Genomic DNA, 21977 nt, shown 5'->3' on the forward strand with positions numbered 1-21977 from the left:
ATGAAGTAATAAATTATATGGATGGATAAGATAACCTGAAGTAACCCTGCAGATTGTCCTAAATACATACAAACATTAAAGAACTTTAAAATTGTGGTACCATTTTTAATGTAATTAAAGGTAGGATTACCCAGAATTTGATTTAATTATGGACAAGATGATAAGCACTGTTTTCTAAGAACACTACTTTTAGCAAATATACTGTGTACCCATTTATAATTTTAAGAACTCAAAACATACAGTTACACTTCACAACCTTTTTAAACTCATCTGGGTATTATTTCATATATGTGTGGAATTTCTTTCCAGTCTATTCTAATAAAAATGAGCAAAGCAGTCAATCCACAAACACAACAAGCAAATTCTCAAAGGTCAGCTATTCGTGTTCTTTAAAGTATTTCATGGAATTGTTTATGAATAGCAATCTCTAGAGATAGCTGTGTATGTAATAATCATATTAAAGAGAAATAGTATTCATAGTGTATTACAGGCAGGTAGTATTTTTTAACAAAAAGTAGGGGGTTTTTTGCAGTACCGGGGATGGATCTGAGGATTTTGCACTTGTCAGGCAGGAGTGATACGACTGAGCTACATCCCTCACACCCAAAAGAGTATTTTTATAAAGCAGTTATTAAAACACTATTTTTAGCTAATAATTCTAGTCAAATCATGGAAATGCTATATATAGACATATCCAAGGAAGATTACATGAATTGAGGATAATTGTGACGTTCCCAGACCTTACAACAGTTTAAGTAGTCTCAACCTCAATGAATCTGAATATTGTATTAATTTTTAATATACTGTTAAACTAGATGGCCTTTCCCAGATATATTCCTTCCCCTTATTATGGGGCTATTATGACAATTAGATAGTAACATATAATATTTAACATTGTATCTACATAATTTGTAAGTAAAATGCTCAACAAATACTAGTTATCACTACCAGAATGATCATGAACCCAAACTATTCAAGGGCCACCTTGATAGCAAGCATCACTGATGCCATAAATGCAAATGGGTGGGTATACTTAGGTAGAGATAATGTAAAGACTATGAGGCATCGGGGCAAGGGGTTAGTAAATGAAAGATATCCTTTAAAGATCTACATCCTTTTTAAGTATCTGTGATTATCCCCAATGTGTGTGTGTGGGGAGATCTGAGACTCTTACACAGAAAAATAGTGGGAGTTGGGGATGGTTAAATAAATGATCTGGGATAGATAAGAATAAAATAACAATGGGCATCTACTATGTATCAAGTATCACGATACACAGTCAATCCATTTGATATAAAATTCTTCATTAGCTTCACTGCCTATCAAACTAGGTATGTACATTTGGATAAAATTAAGTAACCCAAAGATCATAATATAGATATAATAGATAAGAAACAGAATTGTAAATTAGATTATCTGTCTGTAAAGTACAAGTCCTTAGAAGTAAACCTGCATGAAGAGAAAAAAAAGATCTACCAAGATCATTTGCTAAAAATGAGAAATAAGAACTTTTTCAGGAAGGCGTATTTGAAACCTTGTTTCTAAATAATATGACATTTAATGAAATTTATTTCAAAATTTATAAATTTTATTCAGGCCATTTCTATTCTTAGTGCTTTCCTTCAACATCTAACCTTTTTTGTTATTACTAAGTGCTACGACTTTTGGCTGGTTAATAGAGGTTTCAATTAATGGTGGTCGCATCTCTGCCATTTTCATCTCTTCATCAGAAGAAAGTTCTTCAGATTCCTAGTTTAAAGAAAAAAGGGGGAAAATATTTATAAAAGTTAAATTTTGGACTCTGAATAAATATAAGAACATATATGAAACCTTTTTATGGTAATAGCTGATTAAAACTAGGATATGATTTAACTTTTTCAAGATATGGCAATACAATTATGATAATTATTAACAATGTGTCAAAGCCTATGGGACAATTTTCTGTGGTGGGCCTTATTCAACTACATTAATGATTACTATGTTCTTGATACTATGTAAAGTGATAGATCAACAAAAATTGGATGAAATAGAACCCCGTCTTTGAAAAATTCAATTTGGTGGGAGTACCTTAAACAAATTATCTCTAATTCTCAAATTTATTCTTTTTTCTGGAAAGCAGATCTCACTATGTAGCTCAGGCTAGCCTTGAAACCACTATATAGTCCAGGTTGGCCTCAAACTCGTGTTGTTCCTCCTTTGTCAGCCTCCCCAAGTGCTGGGATTATAGGCGTGCACCACCACACCTGGCATGAAATTTATTCTCTTAAAGATTGTTGGGTTCCAAGGAATCAAATGGACTAAGGTGCATTGTAACCAAAATGAATGAATGGTTTTACCCACTGTGAGGACAGAATTTTTATTATTTTTCATGATTTCTTTCTCTCATATTTTTTCCAAATTACCTATCACTAAGTGCTATCAGATGCAAAGAAAATGACTTCTTAGTTAACAAATACTAACTGAAAAATTTTAATATTATATATGAAATCATATAATCTATAGGCTATATTATAATTTCTAGTTAATATGAAACTAAAAACAAGTCCTTAAAAGGCTGCTCTCTTAAAAGCACCAAAAATAGGGCTGAGGATTTAGCTCAGTGGTTTCGCTGCCTGCTGTGCAAGCGCAAGGACCTGAGTTCGATCCCCAGTACCAAAAAAAAAAAAAAGCACCAAAAATATGGGTAGGATTCGCAGATTTCAGTAAAATGAGACCATAAATATTTTAGGTGTTACAAGCCAAACCATCTCTGTGGCTGTGGCACAAAAAGTCAGAAAATATGTAAATAAATGAGTATGACTATGTTCCCAAAAAACTTCATTTATAATCTGAATTTCATGTAATTTCCACATGTCATAAATAGTATATTCTTCCAATGATCTTTAATCAAACTTTTAAACAAGGTAAAATTATTTTTAGCTTGCAAGCCATACAAAAACAGGCAGTAGGGCTAGAGGTGAGCCACAGGCCATAATCTGCAAATCCTGCTCAAGACTGTACTACAGTGGAAGCCAGTTAGTACAGCAGGAACAGGAGGTAAATTCACTTTATTCTTTAAGAGTGAATAAAGAAGACAATGACATTTTGAGTAGAGAGAAGCAAGGAAATAAGAAAAGGTAAGCCAGCTTCATGCAGCTGGAGCTCAGGATAAGTGGCAAGAAAAACAAAAAAAGGTAAGACTGGATTGCATAAAGGTGGTTCTCTTGACTATAGACTCAAGCATGTACTGGTCATTATTAAAAGTTGCCAATCTGGGAACATATAAGATCAGAATTATTAAGTCTTAAGAATGTACAGGGAAAGAACAGACTGGCAGAAAAGAATCTAGATATCACCATAAATTCTGAAGACAAAGAGAATATGTCTGTAATCCTTAGGCAACAGCAATGGTGGCTTGCAAAAAGGAAAAGCAGTTCACAGAAATTTGCAAATTATACAACTTAGTGGCAATGAATGTGAAGAGCGAGAATGGGAGAAGGAAGGGCAAAAGATCTACTTTACGCTTTGGTATCTGCATCATTTATACTCCTGGCCATACTTTTTCCTTCATGAAATTACATTATACATGGCTTCCGGGAACTGCAGTTCTTAAATCTCTTCCTACTTTGTTGTTACACGTACTCATGTCAATTCATCTTGCACTTAAGCCACTTTTTCCCTTTTCTTATTCTTTTCCCCCGAATATTACATTTTCTTCAATAATTATATTGACTATAGACGATTCCCCAACTTATAATCTAGTTTTGGCTTCTCTTCTCTGAAGATTCATACTTGTGTCAGATAGGTCTGACTGACATGCTTGCCAATTGCTCAGATGCTACAAATCCAAAGAACTTCCGTCCTTCAAGCGTGTAATGCCCTATATTGTTAATGGCATCATCAACCTAATCAATCATGGTTAGGTGTTCCCACTTCTCTATTCTTTATAGTCATATACTTAGATGCTACATCTCCTATAATCTCATAACTTTCAGCCCATGCTTTTTTGTTACCTTTATTTAAAAAGTCATCAAGCTTGGAGAATTCAGTAGCTGTAGTTAACACAACTCTAATATCTGGCTGTATCACAGTATTATCACTCAGGACCCGATCTACTCTACTGATTTTATTTCAAAACATTGTCCCTCACAGATTCATTCAGATTCAACATTCTCCTTTCCACATTTTTCAAATGTCATTCTTTTGCTCTCATTATCCTTCCACATTTCATTGAGTTGTCCTATTTCTGTTGAGATCTTTCAAATATACATCAAATGCCTCCTCCTTAAAGAAGTCACAGATCTTCATAGCCTGAAAAGATCTATTTTCTAAATTTCTGTTAAAATTTAATTCTTTTCTTACATACTTAAAACAGTGTTGATTATATTTGTGCTCCACCACCAGAGCTCCAAACAGTGCCTTAAACAAAGAAATTACACTAAATGAGTAGTAAGTTCACTGGGATAAACCTAATAGTTTTTCAAAGACAATGGTATATTAGCATCAATGTATATAACAGTATATTGAGTGACATTATCTAAAGTACACCCAAAAGGTTTGAGTTTTCTTCTCCCCTCTGTAGTAAATGCTGCTCATAAGATAACTCTGAAAATAAATGTTTTAAGTGCATTCTGAATTTTCACAAAGAAAGTTGCTACTGTAACTCAGCATACCACTGTTTCTACATACTACTGTTGTCCAATACAACTTTCTACAATGACAGAAATCCTCTGTGTCTGTGCTTATGTGTATTAGATGCAGGCACTAACTAGCTACATGTGGCTACAGTCATTCAAAATGTGGCTAGTGTTGACTGAGAAGCTCACATTTTAAATTTTTTGGTTCTTTTTTGGTTGCAATAAGGAATGAGCCCTGAGCCTCACTCATGTTGGGTGAACATTCTTCCACTGAGCTACATCCTCAGCTCCTCAATTTTTAAGTTTATTTACATTTCAAACTTACAAAGCCACCTGTAATTAGTGTTTATGAGAGTGGACAATGTAGCTATAAATAAAAACATAATTATTTGAAAGTTACAACTTCTGTTTTACATCACTATTACCAGTCTGTCAAAGGAAAACAGTATAAAATGGTTTCAGCTGTCTGGAAGTTCTTCAAAGAGGCAAACCAAGAGTTAGTGCATTCTAGCAATTCTACTCCTACACCAGGAAGAAATGAAAAGACATGTCCACACAAAAACGAGTACACAAACATTCACCACAGCCTTATTCATTATAGCCAAAAAGTAGAAATAACACATATGCCCATCAACTGAAGAGTAAACATGTGGTACATACATCCAATAGAATATTATTCAACCATAAAAATGGAGGCAGCATTGACATATGCTACAATATGGTTAAACTTGGATGATAACATGCCAAGTGAAATAAACTAGTTACAAAAGACCACATATTGTATGATTCCATTTATACAAAATGTCAAGAGTAGGCAATTGGGGCGGGGGGTAACCTGGGATTGAACTCAGGACCTTGTGCTTGCAAGGCACGGTGGCAGAACCACTGAGCTAAATCTCCGACCCAAGAGTAGGCAAATTTATACGGGGATATAAAGTAGATTTTTGGTAGCCTTGGGCAAAGGAGGATGAGGAGACTGAGGAGTAACAGTTAAAGTGCAGGGAATTTCTGAGGTAATAAAACTGTTCTAAAAGTGACTATGATGATGGTTGCACAACTTTGTAATATACTAAAGCCCACTGAACTGTACACTTGAAATGAACGAATGTATAGGATATAAGTTATAGCTTTACTGTTCCACTAGAAGAAATTCTAGATCTAAGAAAGACATCCAACAACAAAAAACCCTCTCATATCAATGATAAATGTTTAAATAAGAGAAATAATAGCCTTTTCATTTTTAAATTGTAGGACAGGTAATGACAATTATGTACAGTAGACTGCCATCTAACTTACCTAGCAATTAAACACTTGTGTTTAATTAACACAAGTTAATTAACAGTAATAAAAATTATGTTTGAAGTACTAAGTCTAGCAAATATTATGAAAATTCTTAATGGTGAAGTTACTAACCTATTTTCTGCACTCATGGTATGAGGTTTCTAAGAGTGGTTAGCAAAAATGAAATGTTAAATTGAAAATTCTTAGAATTACTCAAGAATAATTATAAAAGTCATACCTCAAAAACATCATCATGATTAACAACATGCTTCAAGTTCTCAGAGGCTTTCATATTTACAGTTACTGGTAAATTCCCAGGACTGATCTCAGCTTCATTGATCTGTATAGACTGTATGGAGTTCCCTATCATATGCTTTTCTCTTTCATCAACTTTGCTTTTTATTGGAGTAGTACTTCCTGAAGCCTAAATAAAAGATAAAGACCATGTGACAGTTAAGCTTAATTGTCAGCTTGATTGACTTGGCAGCTGTCTAGGGGATTAGTAATGTACACTTCTGGGTGTGTGTGAGTGGGGCATGGAGGCTCCACCTTGGTTACCAAATTGGTTCCCTGATCCCACCCTCTCTGGCACTGTTCCCCTTACTCTGCCTCCCATCTGCCATCAACTCAGCAGCTTTGGTCTGCCATATTTCTGCCTTACAGTCTGTTGACCATGGATTGAATCCTTTGAAATTATAAGCCAAATAAGTCTCTTTTCCTTTACGTTATAGGTGTTGAGTACTGTGTTCCAGAAATGGGAAAACTTATATTCTTTAAATTTTACATCTATTTTTTATTAAATTTACAAGTAATGTATCAACTTTCAATTCTAGATAAATCTTAAATTGTTAAAATGCAAATCATAGTATTTATACATAAAAATGATCATTCTGGGCTGTAAAGACACACAAACTACATTAAAATTTGTAATTTAGCCAAGCTACTTTTCCTCATGTAAGTTACAAGGCTGGTGTGGACAAGTGAGCTACTTATCTCAGCATGCTCAACAAAAAAATAATTAAGATTATTTTCTGCTTATTGTGGAATGAATAGTAACACTAACAATATAAGTTGTTTCTGTGATATAATACAGGTATGGGAAATTCATGACATCCTAACTCAGAATTCTATCCAAAGGAAAAGTCAAAGGTCTGTCAACTATCAAAATAGGGGGAAAAAAGTATTTTCACAATAACTTTTCTGACAATCATTATCTTGTTCTTTGCTTAGGCAATGATTTTTGGAAGGTTATGTTGACACTACTAGCCAATCTGGACATTTCACAGCCAGAGAATAGTAATAAGAGCAATTAGGAAGTTCAATCAGTTTCCTTCTTTGTTCAGGTAGCTGATACTAAAATCATAAATTGAGAAGTACATTTAGTGTATTACAAGGATCATTATGTCACGTCTTAAACATCTGAAAGAACTTAAAATGGGATTTAATTCTTTTGAGTTGAGTTTTCTTACCTTCACACCCACATCTTTATTTGCAACTTGCTGGTCTTCATGTGATTTCAAATCTCTTGCAGAGTCATCACTGGTCTCTTCATCTTTTAATCTATGTACAATGGTTTGAACAGTCTTGACCATATTCCTAAGCTCATCTGGGTATGGTGTTGGATATCTCTTTAAATTTCCCTCCTAGAGAAACAAGTGAAATACAAAGGTTTAAAAATATTTCTAATGTCAGCCTCACAGAATTTAATCTATAATTCATCTGAACCAATACATACCTAATTCATAGGGTTAACCATGTAGATAGATGGTAGGCTAAAAGTATTTCAGGCTCAGTAAAAATAAGGTTTTACCACAAAGTAGCCAAAGACTTCACAGTAAATTTCAACATAAATGCTTTTTTAGCAGACTTCTGTAATTGCCATTTAGAGATTTATGATGGGGATACTGCCAAAAGCTGTTGTCATTTGGCTTTGAAAAGGTATGTATTTGCGAGTAAGTAGGCTTGTAAAATTCAGACATTCACATACTTATGTCTCACATGCCATGAACCACACTCTTGCAAGACCAGTCTAAAATGTCATTTTCTGGGCTTCAACTAGTTTATATAAAGGGTAAATAATTATATCTCTAAGTAACCTGAAAGATATTATTTGCTACTCATACTACTGTAACATTATGTTCTCAAATTTATAAAGAATAAAAATGTAGGGCTGGGGATTTAGCTCAGTGGTTCCACTGCCTGCCTCGCAAGTGCAAGGACCCAAGTTCGATCCCCGGTATTAAAAAAAAAAAAAAGTTCCTAACAAAGAATTATCTCTATGATTCATAGAAATCATTAAAGAAAGAGAAAGGGTAGAAAAATAATCACTAAAGTTAAATTTTAAAAGCACTGAAGACAAAACTCTGGTTAGCTTCTTTAGCCTTTCATAATCTGTTTATATATGAAAAACTAAATTAAAATTAAAATTTAGTTTTAATGATAGTTCTATATTGCTCTCAAATTCTTTCATAGGTGAAATATTTTGGATCTTGAGGACAAAGAATAAATACAATACTTCTTTGTATACACAAAACACCATAGTATATAGGTATATAATAACAATTTAAACATCAGCAGACTGTCAGTTTCAAATTTGAAATACTAACAAACTCACCCTGGGAGGTGCCTCCCTTTCATCTTTGTCTTCATCGCATTCAAATGCAACTTGGGCCCGCTGTTTCCTCTGTTCTTCCCACAAGGAAGGATTAAAACTTTCATTATCTGATATGAACATAACTGGAGACAAGTAAAAAAAGAAAAACAGAAAATCTTACTACCTTTTACTGTAATTACAGGAAACTATTACTTGCACATAATCTTCATTATGACATACTCGTTACACTAAGTCTAAGAGACTTAAAACTGATCAATGCTAGCAGCCCTAAATCCTAGGATTAACAACCAGATTTTGATTTTAAGATTTCTTTAAAATGTCGGTTATAATTTTTCTTTTCTGAAGCTGATCTGTCTTAATTTGTTACTAGAAAGGTTACTAAAGAGAATTAGCAAATTAAAACACTGTAGATATAGTTTTGTGCAGTGCCCTAAAAAAGTAACATAATAGTACTATAGAGCTATTTTGGTAAACTTACCCTGACGGCCTGAAATTACACCTTTGAATTAAATATTATACAGAATGTAAATTTATTTACTAAGTATTTAATACACTTTCTATATCAAGATATAAAAATTATAAACTCAATACTTAAATATCTTGTTATCAGATATATTAAAAGTAAATATTTAACAGGCTTTTTGTTACCTTAGTAGACATCTAAAAACTACCCAAGGTTTACAATAATTCATTTAACTTTTAGATATCATTATGAAAATTATGCAGTACAAAATAAAACTACAACTTTCTGCCCATTAAAGAAAATGACTATTGGGCCAAGGGTTTAGCTCAGTGGTGCTGGCGCCTGTCTTGCAAGTGGAAGGTACCAAGCTTGATCCCTGTTACCAAAAAAAATAAAAGAAAAAGAAAAAAGGACAGGACTATCCCTACTCAAGACCAAAAAAAAAAAAAAAATTAAAAGCAACCAAAATGAACTAATAGAAATACTGAAAGGGAGGTTGAAGGGAGGGCAGGGGAAGGGGGAAAAATAAATAAGAACCAAGAGAGTATGTAAAGGTGCATATCTCCAATGATGAATGTCATTATACTGTATACCTAAAATGTACCAATAAAAGGATAAAAAAAAAAAGGCCATGTGAAAAATTTTTCTCTACTCACAGTTAATATTCAGATAGGGAAATATAGAGGTACTGATCCACTCCACACTCCTAATACTCTCATGATGAAAGAGAACGATTGGTTTACAGATAAATATTTTCAGATATGGGATGAACATATCTGACTGACATCTACTATACTAGCATTCCTCTGTTGGGAACAAAAAAATGCCCACATATTTATAATAAATAGAGCAATGCCACCCAAGATATGGGGTGGATTCCTACCCAGGGCTGTAATCACATTGTTGTGTTAAGAGATACTGACTTGTTTGCTACTGACTGGAGAACAAGAGCTGAAATAAGATTATTGTGTTTACATTCCTCACAAATCTGCAAATGTGCCCTCTGCATTACATGATCTACATTCACACACACAAAAAGAAAGAAATACTGAAATCCCAGAATACCCAAATATAGTCAATTTGAACATTTTTGGATAAAGCGTAGTATCAGAAACTTCAAATTATGATTTACAATAAACCCTTGATTTGGACCTCGTACCCTTTTTAAAATCTCATGTCCAAACTACAGATGCCATAAAGCAAATAAGAAACAGGGGAATGATATTTATTTATCTTTTCTTTTGACTTTCAGGTCAAGATTTTTATTCGATTTGCTTTATTGTATTGCCTACCATTTACTTAATAGATTAGACTATTTGTTCAAAACAGATATGGGATGTGGTTCAAATTCTTATTGACATACCTTTATAAAACCATTAGAAAGCCAAGCTGAACTAAGCAATTTCCAACAAAGACTATTTTTAGGATTCATATTAATTCCCTCTACCTATTTCAGGAAATTATTCACTCATTAGTTAGCCCAAAGATTCCTAAGAGTGTTAGATTGTATCAAAAAATTTCCTAACAATGTATTCAGAACTGCAGGTAAATAACTTTGACCATACCTCTCATTTTTGTCAATTTCTAGTCACCTATACTTTTGTATAGATCTCCCATCTTCTTACGTATTCTAGAAGCCATTCATCCGGATCCTGATTACCTAGGTATATTCACTGAAGACTCAAATATTTGGCTATAGGCTTTCTCTCCCACAACCTGCCAGTGTCCTGAATGATGCCTATGTATAATGACAATGACTCACTCCCTTAACAACACAATTTCATAGTTCCTTGATGTCATTAATCCCAATGTCCAACTGCACATCACCTGATTCACAATCATGGCCATATTCAAAATCTTGACTTCTACAAATCTTTTCTATCTCTCTGACCACCCCATGTGTGGTTCCAAATCATTTACTTCTTTATTATTGCTCAAACTTGCTTTTTCTCCCTGTAAAACTTTTAGGTTTTACTTCCTTCTCTATTAAAACTCAGATTTCATGATATAATAATCATTATCACTTCTTCAAATGCCCTTCCTCAAATTCCAGAGATGCTTCTTTCACTTCACTATGCCAAGAAATATACTAAAGCTCCCAGTCATACTCCCACTAACATCTTTTCCCAGCTACAGATTTAATGTTATATAGGCATATACTTTCCTTTTTTCATGTTTGAGACTAATTCTCACAGGATCAAATCCCATCCACACTCTATAAATTAATTCATCATTATATCGTTTTGGTTTTTTTTTTGCAGTACCAGAGATCGAACTCAGGACCTTGCGCTTGAGAGGCAGCCACTGCGCTAAATCCCCAGTCCCATCACTATATACTTTTTTTTTTATTAAATTCTTTTATTGGTACATTGTAGGTATACAACACAATTACATTTCTCATTGGGAATTCTACCTTTACATAATGCATCTTGGTTCTTATTTTTTCCCCATTCCTAGCCCTCCCTTCACCCCCTTCACCCTTCCCTATTTACAAAGACTTTATTTCCATTTTTTCCATTTCTCATCATTTTTCCTTTCCCTTCTTTCCTTTCCCCTGCCCCTCCCACTACCCCTACCCCTTTGGACCTTTTCTTCCTATTTTACATTACTGATTATTCATTCTAATCATTGGGACATTTTAGGTATACAATATAATGACATTCATCATTGGAAATTTGCACCTTTACATAGTCTCGGTTCTTATTTTTCACCCTTGCCCAGCCCTCCCTTCAACCCCTCCATTCCTCCCTATTTACAAAGATTTTGTTCCTATTTTTCCATTTTCTCATATTAATCCCATTCCATTCTATCCTTTCCCCTAGCCCTACTACTTCCTTCCCTTTTGCCCCTTTTCTTCCTATTTCACATTACCTATTATACATTTAGTCCTTATTTATACTCTCAGTTTCTCACACCAGAGAAACTATTTGGTATTTATTCATGTGTGTCCTATTTATTTCACTTAAGAGTATCACCTCAATGTGCATCCACTTAGCTATAAACATCTCTAATTTCTCATTTTTTATGGCTGAGTAGTACTCCATTTTATAAACAAACCACATTTTCTTTATCCAGTCTCCAGTTGATGGGCATTTGGGCTGTTTCCAAGTTTTAGCTATTACAAACTGTGCTGCTATGAACATGGGCACATATATATCACTGTGGTATGATTCTTTTAATTTTCTGGGGAAGATCCCCAGCAGGGGAATAGCGGGGTCAAATGGGACTTCCAGTCCTAGTTCTTTGAGGTATCTCCATACTGATTTCCACAGTGCTTGCACCAGTCTACACTCCCACCAGCAGTGGAGCAGCGTTCCTCTTTCCCCACAGCCCCGCCAGCATTTGTTATTGGTTGATTTCATGATAGCAGCCATTCTTTCTGGAGTGAAGTGGAATCTCAGTGTTGTTTTCATTTGCATCTCTCAAATGATCAGTGATGTTGAACATTTTTTCATGTATACTTTTGAAAGCATGGTATTCTATGTATGGCTCTATCATAATACCTGTCATACTAAGTAAAAATGAAATGAGCTAAATGTAAACAGTGTATTTCTCTCAAGGTGGTATAAAACCCACCCAAGAATGATATTTTATCTAATTAATCTATTTCTTAGAGAAACTGAGATAAAAGAAAAAGCTTCTCTTGCAGTTGAAAGTAAATTCACCTGCTTTACCATACACCAAAGTAGTTTCTGATTCAGGACTGTGAATGTACTACATGCAGTATTCTACTTATAATAAAGTGAGATACTTTAGGAGGCACATGAACTATATGAGAAACCAGAGTAACAAAATTAACACTTGTATTGCAAATTTTCCCACTACAGACCCTTCTATGTGAAAATAAATCTCAAAATAAACTTCTAGTCAGGTATAGTGGCATACACCAATAATCCTGCCACTCTGGGAAGTGAGGCAGGAAGACTGCAAGTGTGAGCCCAGGACAACCAACTTACTGAGACCCTGTCTAAGGATAAAAAATAAAAAAGGCCCGAGGATGTTGCTCAAGCAAAGGCTCTGAGTTCATTCTCAATTTAAAAAAGAAAGAAACAAACAAGAAAAAGAAAAGAAACTCTTTACCTGAATTATGATCCCCCTTTAAAAAGAAAAAGTAAGTGAATAAACTGAACTAATACAATGGTAAAAGGAGTTCAGATGAATTTGAATCATGAAAATGGAAAACAGTAAGGGAGATCATGATTAACACGGTCTAGAACAGGAGTTAGAACACCTTTTCTTCCAAGGACCAGATAACAAATATTTTAAACTTAGTGAGCCAAGAAGCAACTGATGATAATATTATCTATTTTGGAAGACTGTTATAAAGATGAGAAATTATAGAAAAAAATGCTTAGTCCTATGTCTGATTCCATCAAACTATTATTCTTACATTTTATGTCAGATTAAGCAAATAGTTTTGAAATAATTAGACAGACCATAAACATGTCAGATAATTTGCTCCCATACCTAGAAACAATTACAAATTTATTTAATATCTATAAGTTAATTATTTTTTGCTATTTGTAAGAACCAACTTGCTTTGAGAAGTTACTGTTTCATAGGTATACATGATGACATTTATTTAGGTGTAGCAAAAACTTTAGCTTTTCGAAGGCAGCTATGCTAACCACTATACCACCACCAATGCCTCTAACTTCAGTTTTTGTACTGAATTCAAAGATTTGTGAGATGACAAATGTAAACAGCTTCATTGAAGCTTTAAGAAAAAATTTACAACATTTCTTTCACATATATTTAAATCTACCTCTAACGTCTGTATTTAGTAATATAGTAAAATACAGAAAAAAGTTATCATAACAAAATATAGTATACCTAATTATAAACTGTCAGCACTGATGTATTCTTACATAATTTTCCACATGCAATATTAAAACATTAAAAAAAATATGTAAATTATGCTTATGGCAGTGTGGGGAACTATAGCTAATACTTGGATCCACCAATAGAAGTTTTGCTTGTTTGCCTTATTCACTAGGACTCAAGTCTCAATTTTTTATTTTTATCTGTAAAGACGATTTCTGGACAATGGAGATGATTTCTGGATTACAGAAAATAGCTGAGCATCCTGTAAACAATATTACAATTAGCTACACAATATGCTTAATAGTTCTTTTATGTGGGAGGACAGAATGATAAAATTTATAATATTTATGACATAAGAAATAGAATGAGAATTTTAGAGAACAGAATTTAATGTCCGGTTACATACCTTAGCAAATTATACAGTAAATGGCCAAAAACAAAATGTTCTAGGTTTTTTACTGATAATTTTCTAACACTTATTTTATTATCTCATACAAGTGTACTACATTTTTTTTTCTTTTTTTTTTTCCCCAAGGTACTGGGAATCAAACTCAGGACCTTGGGCTTGCCAGGCAGGTGCAGTGCCACTAAGCTCCATCCTTGACCCTTGTTTTAGGTTTTTTAGACTACAGAATTTCTATTACTACCACTGGAAATAGCCACAGACAATATGTAAATGAGTGAATATGGTTGTGTTCAAATAGAATTGCTATCATTGTTTCAAGATAAAGAAGCAAGCTTAAGAACTCACTTAACTTGCCCATGGCATATTTTATACATTAAGGCTAATGTGGGGGCCAGGCGCCTGCCTCACAAACGCAAGGTCCTGAGTTCAATTCCCGGTACCAAAAAAAACAAGGACTGATGATTGATTCATATTTTTTTCTTCAAAGTTATGCAACAGAAGTTAACTCTTTTTTGGGGGGTGTGGTTGAGACAAGATCTTGCTATGTAGTTTAGGCTGGTCTTGAAATCATAGTGATCCTCCCAAGTACTGGGATTATAGGTATGCACAACCACACCCATCTATAAACAACTTTAGACCACAGATATTTTCACAGGTTTCGGAAAGAAAATACATACACACACATACATAAAAATCATATATTTTTAGGGCCGGGGATTTAGCTCAGTGGTTTTGCTGCCTGCTGCACAAGCGCAAGGACCCAAGTTCGATCCCCCATACCAAAAAAACCAAAAGAAAACCATATATTTTAAGTATAATATTTAAAAAGTTACACAGAGTACAACATATATTAGAAACCATTTTTTTAGTCTTCATTCCATAATCCACAAAAAATATTTGTGGCTAGTAGTAAAGTGTATTCCTCCTTGTTGGCAAAATGAGGAAAAGATCTTAACAGTAATATTTATAGTCAGTTCCACAGATCATCTGATCTAATGTGCAGATTTCAAGAACAGTATAAAGTTTACAACAGAAGTGAACAAAGTGTTCCCTGGCTTAATACTTCTAATCACATAACACAGCATGCATTCTTTTTTATATTTTATTGGAAATTTGCACCTTTACATAATCTCTCTTGGTACATCATGCATTCTTTTTTTTTTTGGTACCAGGGATCAAACTCAGATCCTTGCGCTTGCGAGGTAGGTGGCAGAACCACTGAGCTAAATCCCTGGCCATGCATTCTTAACATTTAGCTAAATGTGATTTTATATAGGGAGAGCTACAGTTGATGAAGTTAGTTTAATTGAAGGAAATATTTAAATAATATACAACAGTTACACCTGTAAATTTAAGCATCTGTAACCTTAAGATGTTACCTAATTCTCACATTATTTGGGTTTTTTTTGGTACCGGGGATCGAACTCGGGTCCTTGGGCTTGTGCAGCAGGCAGCGAAACCACTGAGCTAAATCCCCAGCTCCTCTCACATTATTTTGAGAGAAAGTTTTTGACCAATTTTAGGTCCCACTAAATCAGTAAAAAAAATCTTTGAGACTTACACCTTTGCTTTGATTAGTCTGTATTTATTTTTAAAAAGAAAAGAAATTCTGGAATTCCTACCATCCTCAGTCCTTGGCTGCTGAGGGAACATGTAGTTAGTAAGCACCATTTTCTGAGTCTCTGAGTCACTTTCCTTTTGAAGAGGTATCAAGGGTTTGGACTAGGGAAAGAAAATAAATGTTTAATTTTCAACAATCCTAAAGCAAATACATATCCAGCAATTCCTCTGCATAACTATTCATCACTGTTTTCCTATAAATTATCAAGATGTAGTTGACAAAAACAAATTTAAATATGAACCATGGCATGTAAGCATTCAATTGGAACCATATGAAAATCAAAAAACTTTTGGTTTTTAGCATAAGGCAAATTCACTGTATTACAATTATCACTGAAATATCAATAGTTGAAAAGAGTTCATCATATACCAAGTATATCTATAATCCATGAAATTATTTATTACATAGCGATTTAATTTAGAGTTATAAAACATGACTTTCCAATTTATGTTATTTTGCCTTCTCTACTATTCCATTGTGCAAAGAACTTTTGGAAAAACATCATTTTGAAGGTTAAGTTTAGTTATCCATAGGTTCATGCTAGTTAGAAGCTAAAAAGAGTGTTAAAAACAACCATTAAGTTATTAACTGCTTCTCTCTCCTCCCCTCATGTCTCCATTACTGGCGCAAACAAATACTTTCGTGAAGCCTTCAGGTATTTTGGACTTTATTTTTTTTAAGACTTTTTTCCTTACTGGTTAATAAGTGTTACAAATTTACTTATTATAACTAATTATTTTTTCCAATCTTCTCATGTAAAGTCCCACCAATAAAAGCCTCTGTGGACTCCAGGCAAATAGAAAACTATCCAATTCTCCCCTCCTATACCACGCCAATTCTTTGGATGTACTCTTGTGAAAACCTAACAAATGGTTAATTCCTGTAACCTTACTCCTTAACTTTTAAACTGTGTACTCCTTTCTTGTTGTGCAATAAGCAAACTGCCCTACAACCTCAAAACTGACTTCCTCAGATAATGGAAGTGGTAATCTCTATTCCTTTCCCTAAGATTGTGCATACCTGAAGCCTCAAATACAGGCTGCTTATTCTCTCATACTGGATCTAACTTAGAAGATAGGGGAAGCACTTACGATGTTCTGAGATCATTACTCCTACATCCACAAATTTAAACTTCTATTCCTTTGAGGTATATAACTCTCGCCTCTATATTCAACCCCTGTTCTTACTAGCTGCTGACTTCCTGAAAGTATCCATCTATGATTCAGCATCCCGAATCCAAAAATCTTCAGTCTCATGGTCGCAGTCAAAATGCACAAAATTATTAAAAATATTATATAAAATGACTACCAGGCTATGTGTAGAAGATATAAATGAAACATCAATGAATTCTAAGTTTAGACTTGGGTCCCCAAGGCATCTCATTATGCACTTGTAAAAATGCCAAAATTTGAAAAAAATTCAAAATCTGACATATTTCTGGTTCCAAGCATTTTAGATAAGAGAAACTCAACTTGTATTCCCACTTATTTTATCCAAAATCTTTCCAAAGTCATGGCTAATTCAACATACAATATGGAGCCAACATAGTTATATTCTTGGTCAAGTGGCTTCTTAGTGAATGAGGAATATGTGAGGAGGAAATAAAGTCCCCTTTAAATGGGAATATCAAAATTATCTGAGAGGTTTTTACAAATCAATTCCTCTAGAAAACACTCTAAAATTAACTGACAAAATCTCTGCAAAACTCTGAATATACTACAAGCCATACATTCTAATATGGGTGGATTATGGCATATGAACTATATATTTCAATAAGTGTTCTTAAAAAACTATTCACTTGTTATTTATGAGTATAAGGATACAAAAAGGAGTTAAGAATTATCTATGGAGACAGTTCCCTAAACACCTAATTCTATTGCTCATTATACCTATTTTAGATATTCCACTACTTTGCCATAATTCCAAGAATCTCTAAGTACTGTTTCTCTAAAATCTGAAATCGCTCATTTAACAACTGTTTACTCAGAGCATTTTATATTGAAGCACTGTAACAGGCACTGGGTATAGACGGGAAAGCAAATAAGTATTTTTACTGAGTTTGTAGAGTATATCAGAAGGATACAGGTAACAAAATACAGTATACAACTGCAAATATAGTGCAATTACAGGGCAGAAAAGATATAGGGTGCTAAGAGAACATACAGGGAGAGGATTTACATATTACTGTCTTAAATGATTAGGAAAAAATCCTAAAAAAAAGTGTGAGGTGAAGAAAAAAAATAAAGCAGGTAAAAGGCAAAGAATGTTTCAGGAGAGTAGAACTCTCCTGAGTGAAATGAGAATAAAGGTGTAATGGGTGGTAATGCAGCTACATGATGAACAGAGTCTTGAGGCATATGATATGACTTAAAAAATCGTGAAAAGATTTAAAATAGGTTAGTGCTGGGATTAGATTAAAAGATTACTTCAGTTACAGTGTAGTTCAGAATAGATTTGGGGTGATGAGGGTTTGGAAGTGTTAGCAACACTGTAGGTATAAACCTCTTAGAAAGCTATCTTAATAGTCTAAGTCAGCATCATCTACTAGTACTGTAACATGAGACAAACATGCAAATCATAGATAATTTATAATTTTCTACTTTTTGAAAAGGCAAAAGGATGAAATTGATTTTAATAATGCATTTAATTTAGCCCTACATAGTCAAATATAATTTTAACATGTTATCCAAAATAAAAATTATGAATGACAATTTATATTTTCTGTTCATATTAAAGCTATAAAATCCACTGTGTATTTATAACACATCTCAATTTGATTCAATTAAATGACACTAGCGGTTACTGTATTAGACAAGACAGATCTAAATGAAGGATGGTAGAGGACAGTACTTAAGAGAGGTGTAGTAAAGTGAAATAAACATGAGCTATTTAAGATTCATCAGGGTTTGGTGATAAACTGAACTAAAGTACAGGGGAAAACAGCAGTTAAATTACATTTCCACATCTGTGCCTCCATCAAGTGCTTTATACTGAGCTAGGTAACCCAGGAAAAGAAAATATTTGGGGCAGAAGATGGTATGCTCCAGTTTAAGCTGGTTGAATTATCTAGATGGCAACATTAAGAAGGCATTAGCTGTATGAAGTTTGGGTATAGGCACTGCACTAAGGATATTGTTAGACATAATAAGATATAGAAAGTAACTTGGAAGCAAAGTACCATAAAGAGCACTATTGTATAAGACACTGGGAAAAGAAATATGTCTCAAAAGCAGACTGAGAGGTAGTCAGTCAAAGGGAAAACCATCAGGGTATGGTAAGAGACATCATGTACCTCTCCCACATCACCGTCTCTGTTAACACTTGCTGATCACCCTGACCAAGACTGGTAATCCCTTGACCTTTCAACATTCTCTCCATCATTTGGCTCCTGTCTTTGCTTCCCTTTCACTACACAGTATCTCATTTCAACCACTTTCTCATCAGTAAGTAAGATCTCCTGTGTTGTCCTTTTCTTGCACCTGACTTGGCAAAGACCCAGTACAGATCGTCTGAACTGTGTGCTTTCTCTTTATCACACAGCTAAGCAAATTAGTAACACTACAAGTTTGTGCAATAGTAATTTATACTTCCGTGCTTGTGTAGTGGTATTAGCAGTACTTCCACAGGGTTCTTCTCAATGTTGCTTAGAAATCCTTCTGCATTTCCTAAATTGTATTCCAAAGAAACTATCTTCTTTAAAAATTCTAAGAAACAGAGGATTCAAGAAACAGCTACAGTTGAAGGTAATGAATGCTACACTGCAAGAGTATTACAATGTACATTACTTGTACTCCCTTTGACAAACTTCAGACCTAGGATCTCTTTCAAGAGGATAAGCTTGGTTTCATCATTCTAATTTCTGGCCTTTAGGATTTTCTCAAAATTGCTACCAAAGGCACCATTTCTTTCTTTCCAGAACTATTATCGGAAACCTGTCTGTCATAGCTTTTAACTGTATCAGCTGCCACCTCAGTTATACAAAACCTTATTCTCTATACATCCTCTAATAACTTATTGTAAATGTTAACTCCAATATTTAAAGATCTCTGCTTACCTTGTTCCCTAGCTACAAGATGTTCAACTATTTTTTTCTTCTCATCCAACCTTTTTTTTTTTGGTACTGGGGATCAAACTCAGGACCCTGCGCTTGTGAAGCAGGCAGCATAACCACTGAGCTCAATCCCCAGCCCCTCATCCAACCTTCCTAAAATAATCAACATTGTGTGGCTCCATTCTATCCTAACACTGCTTCACTCTGTTTTTTTATATATATATATATATACATATATATATACATATATATACATACATATATATACATATATATATATACACATACATACATACACACACATGCCTGTATAATTACGTAGTCCAATTTCAGTTGGCAAGTTAAGTTGCCAAATAATAATGAGTATTTTTCAGATTCTATTCGAACTGACTTTTCGACAACATTTATCCTATCATCTTCTTCCTTAAGTCAGTCATTTCATCTTTTTTGAAACCACTATCACACAGTTGTCCTTCAATTTTATGGCTACTCTCTTTAAGCCTGTAAATTTGCCTGCCACTTAAATATTAACATTTTTCCAAGATTCATCCATCTCTAGAATTTTTTTTTTTTCCAAGACAGGGTCTCAGGCTGGTCTTGAATTCACAGCAATCCTCCTGCCTAAGCCTCCCAAGTGCTGGGATTACTGAACATGGGCCACAATACCTGGCTCATTCCTAACATTTAAAAAATTGTTTCAGCACTTGGAATATAGCTCAGTAGTTGAATGCTTGCTTATTATGTGTGAAGTCTTGGGTCTGAACCCTAGTACCATAAAAAGTTCATGAATTCCTTTTTTGAGAAAATAATAAAGCTATAAAACTATTCCCAAGAAAGTTATTAACATAATGAGCTGAACACACACCAAAAAATGAGTTTTTATACCACAAAACTTTTTAAACATGGCAAAGAAATTTTAAAAATAAGCAAAAAGCATAAAGTCTATAATAGTAATGGAAAAAATGAAATGGCGCTTTCAGAAATAATTCTGAGAAATTCCTGAAGGTCAGAAATGAAAAAAATGGGAGAATCCAAAAGCAGAGAAATCACAGCTTGAAATAAAATCAGGGGGCTCATGGCCACCAGCCTATACATGTCCATTTGAGTTTTTTTTTATTTTTTGGGTACTGGGTATCAAACTTGGGACCTTGTGCTTATGAAGCAGGCAGCAGAACCACCAAGCTAAATCCCTGGCCCCTATTTGAGTATTTTGAAGTTACTTTTTAAAGTCAACATGTTTAACTAGGACTTAACATCTTCCCATAAGTGTATTTCTTTCTGTTGTGGTTCCTTTTCTTAGAGTAACACTACCTACCAAGTTACTCCAGACACACCTTGACATTCATCTAAGCTTTTACTTTCTTCTCATATATAAGCATTCTTTGTATGTTCTATTGAAGTATACCTGCTCTTCCTTATCCCTGTTTTAATTTTAGTTCAAGGCAATTTCTGGCAATGTCCTTTCAGTCTCCCCTAGCTTCATGATTGGCATCACATCCTGCTAAACCCATTTTCTACAATGACTTTCTAAAATATCAATCTGATCATATTATTCATTTGCCTGTTCAAATGTTAATAGTGGATCACATATCTTATCTATCAAAACAATCACTTCTTGCCACCACCTCGCAAGCTAAAGGTCCAGAGTTCGATCCCCAGTACCAAAAAAAAAAGAATCACTTCTTCCTCTTATATTCATGGCAGATAAAAATAAATAACCATGCCTAAAATAACCAAATACCAAATTTGCCTAGACAGACATATGTTACTTATGTGGCTCTGACATAATTATCAAGAAAGCTTTGCACTAGTCCCAAAGTATCTTACTATGAAGAACAAATAACAAGGTCACGCTAGCGATAACAATTTTCTCCTGTGCTTGAATATGGCCTTAGAATCCTCAATATAAATTTTTGGGAAACCTCTCATGATGGATGACAGTAGACAAGCCAGATCTTTAAAAAAATCTACTAGCCATCCTTCAAATCTAATACAAGTTCCTTTGGATGGATACAACATTCTCCATGATCTGGTTCTTTCCTCCATGGCCTCATTTTCTATCTTCTCATAGGTTATACTCTAGTCATACTCAATTACTTGT

General features: G+C 34.1%; 1 protein-coding gene across 19 annotated transcripts in view; it reads right to left on the reverse strand.

Moving 5' to 3' along the window:
- Positions 1–21977, reverse strand: part of Erbin (erbb2 interacting protein) — a 129027-nt gene that overhangs the window by 25317 nt on the left and 81733 nt on the right. For 18 of the 19 annotated variants that reach the window (XM_087189541.1, XM_087189532.1, XM_087189530.1 and 15 more), the window contains 5 exons: positions 15827–15926; positions 8512–8633; positions 7367–7540; positions 6136–6321; positions 1635–1749 (listed from right to left, as the gene is read on the reverse strand). In XM_087189541.1, the coding sequence (XP_087045667.1) occupies positions 1635–1749; positions 6136–6321; positions 7367–7540; positions 8512–8633; positions 15827–15926 (697 nt within the window). The remainder of the gene's footprint in view (positions 1–1634; positions 1750–6135; positions 6322–7366; positions 7541–8511; positions 8634–15826; positions 15927–21977) is intronic. The other variant, XM_087189534.1, reaches the window with a different exon arrangement.

This window comes from Heterocephalus glaber, unplaced genomic scaffold (assembly GCF_053883595.1).
Source record: "Heterocephalus glaber isolate CG9 unplaced genomic scaffold, H.glaber_assembly_v1.0 deba00001543, whole genome shotgun sequence".
Taxonomy (NCBI): domain Eukaryota; kingdom Metazoa; phylum Chordata; class Mammalia; order Rodentia; family Bathyergidae; genus Heterocephalus; species Heterocephalus glaber.